The sequence below is a fragment of the Hermetia illucens genome, chromosome 2 (genome assembly GCF_905115235.1).
Source record: "Hermetia illucens chromosome 2, iHerIll2.2.curated.20191125, whole genome shotgun sequence".
NCBI classification, from domain to species: domain Eukaryota; kingdom Metazoa; phylum Arthropoda; class Insecta; order Diptera; family Stratiomyidae; genus Hermetia; species Hermetia illucens.
In genome coordinates this window covers 137,476,569-137,477,966 of record NC_051850.1, presented here as the reverse complement: position 1 = coordinate 137,477,966, position 1,398 = coordinate 137,476,569, and the positions used below count along the sequence as shown (strand labels likewise).

Below are 1,398 nucleotides of genomic sequence, written 5' to 3'. Positions count from 1 at the left end.
GACGAAGGCATTAAGGTCAATGGACCGCTACTCTTTGAGTGCTCCAAGGCTTTGACTTACCGGCATACGTACGCACATATAGTAGTTAGTAAGCCATTTTTTCGCTTCTTGAGTGCAAAATCGTCAAAGATGTTCCACTTTTTACCAACACAACGTCCAGTGAATGGTCGTTGGTATGTCCTTCTAGCTTTCAAAGTTGATACCTTGAATTCAGTGTCGGTTAATTAAAACCGCTCACGTTAGCTTCAGAGAATATTAAGTAGATTACGCAGATAATGTCAATGCAAACCGTTCTGCAACAAATTTTTGAACCGCTATGCCAAGAAGGACGACCTTCAAATTTAAAACTCGTTCAAATATAAATAAGGAAATTTCGAAAACCAAGAGCAAAACCTGAATACTTTGACATAAAGATAGTTAGACACATCTTAATTGAAACATTTTCCTTGACCTAGTTTGAATCAAAATAACACAAATGTCTTTTTCTGATGGAGTGGAGAAATTTATTTACAAAAAGTCCTTAGTCATAATGAATTCAAATTGCCTAAAGTTTGTACCAATTTACTTGAGCAAAACGGGGGCTGGAGCAGCAATTGGGGCTGTGTAGGCAGCAGCAAATGGAGCGGCGTAAGCAGCAGCAAGTGGAGCAGCAGCAAATGGAGCAGCAATTGGAGCAGCAAGTCGGGCAGCTACTGGAGCAGTGTATGCAGCAGCTACTGGGGCGGTGTAAGCAGCAACAGCAGCTGGGAAAGCGGCGGAGTGAGCAATGGAATGAGCGTTGTAGCTGCTGGCGTATGGAGCCACAAATGGAGCAGAGTAAGCAGCGGCGATGGGGGCAGCAGCTAGAGGAGCAGCAAGTGGAGCGGTGTATGCCAAAGGAGCTGCGGCAAGTCCGGGTTTAGCAGCAGCGGAGGCAATGAGCATCAAGCAAACAGCGGCCTAAAATGATATATCTAATTATCCTCTGATCACGCCTTAAAAATCCTGAAATGATAACTTACGAATTTGAACATTTTGACGATGTTTAGGTTTTTGTGTTTCTTCAGTGAAGATTGGATGAGTTGTGATACAGTTTCTGCGTGCACTTTTGCTTTTATAAGAAACTGTCCAAAACGCAGTTATATTGTAACAGTTGAACTGCTTAACATTCATGGGACCATATTGTCGCACGCCTCAGCCAAACCTTAATCTTAGCCGATAAGTCTGCTGTTCGACACAATTTGGTATTGCTCAATTTGGCATTCATGCAAAAAGTATTTGCAATGCCATCGCAGTGAGAGCTCTTGCGCAAGAATTTGGAATGAACGAACATGAATAATGATCAATTATGAAAAGAAATTAACAAAATATGAAAAGAAATTAAGACATTATGTTGAAGAAATGACTGTAAACCAGGAG

The 1,398-nt window shown here is 41.6% G+C and overlaps 1 protein-coding gene across 1 annotated transcript; it reads right to left on the bottom strand.

Annotated features, from left to right (window-relative positions):
- Positions 1–478: 478 nt before the first annotated feature.
- LOC119648286 (larval cuticle protein F1-like) lies at positions 479–1,161 on the bottom strand. The gene is made up of 2 exons (XM_038049942.1): positions 1,002–1,161; positions 479–939 (listed from the first exon to the last, which is right to left on the bottom strand). Exons 1-2 carry the CDS (start codon positions 1,011–1,013, stop codon positions 562–564), a joined length of 390 nt encoding a protein of 129 aa, XP_037905870.1. The 5' UTR covers positions 1,014–1,161; the 3' UTR covers positions 479–561.
- Positions 1,162–1,398: the final 237 nt, after the last annotated feature.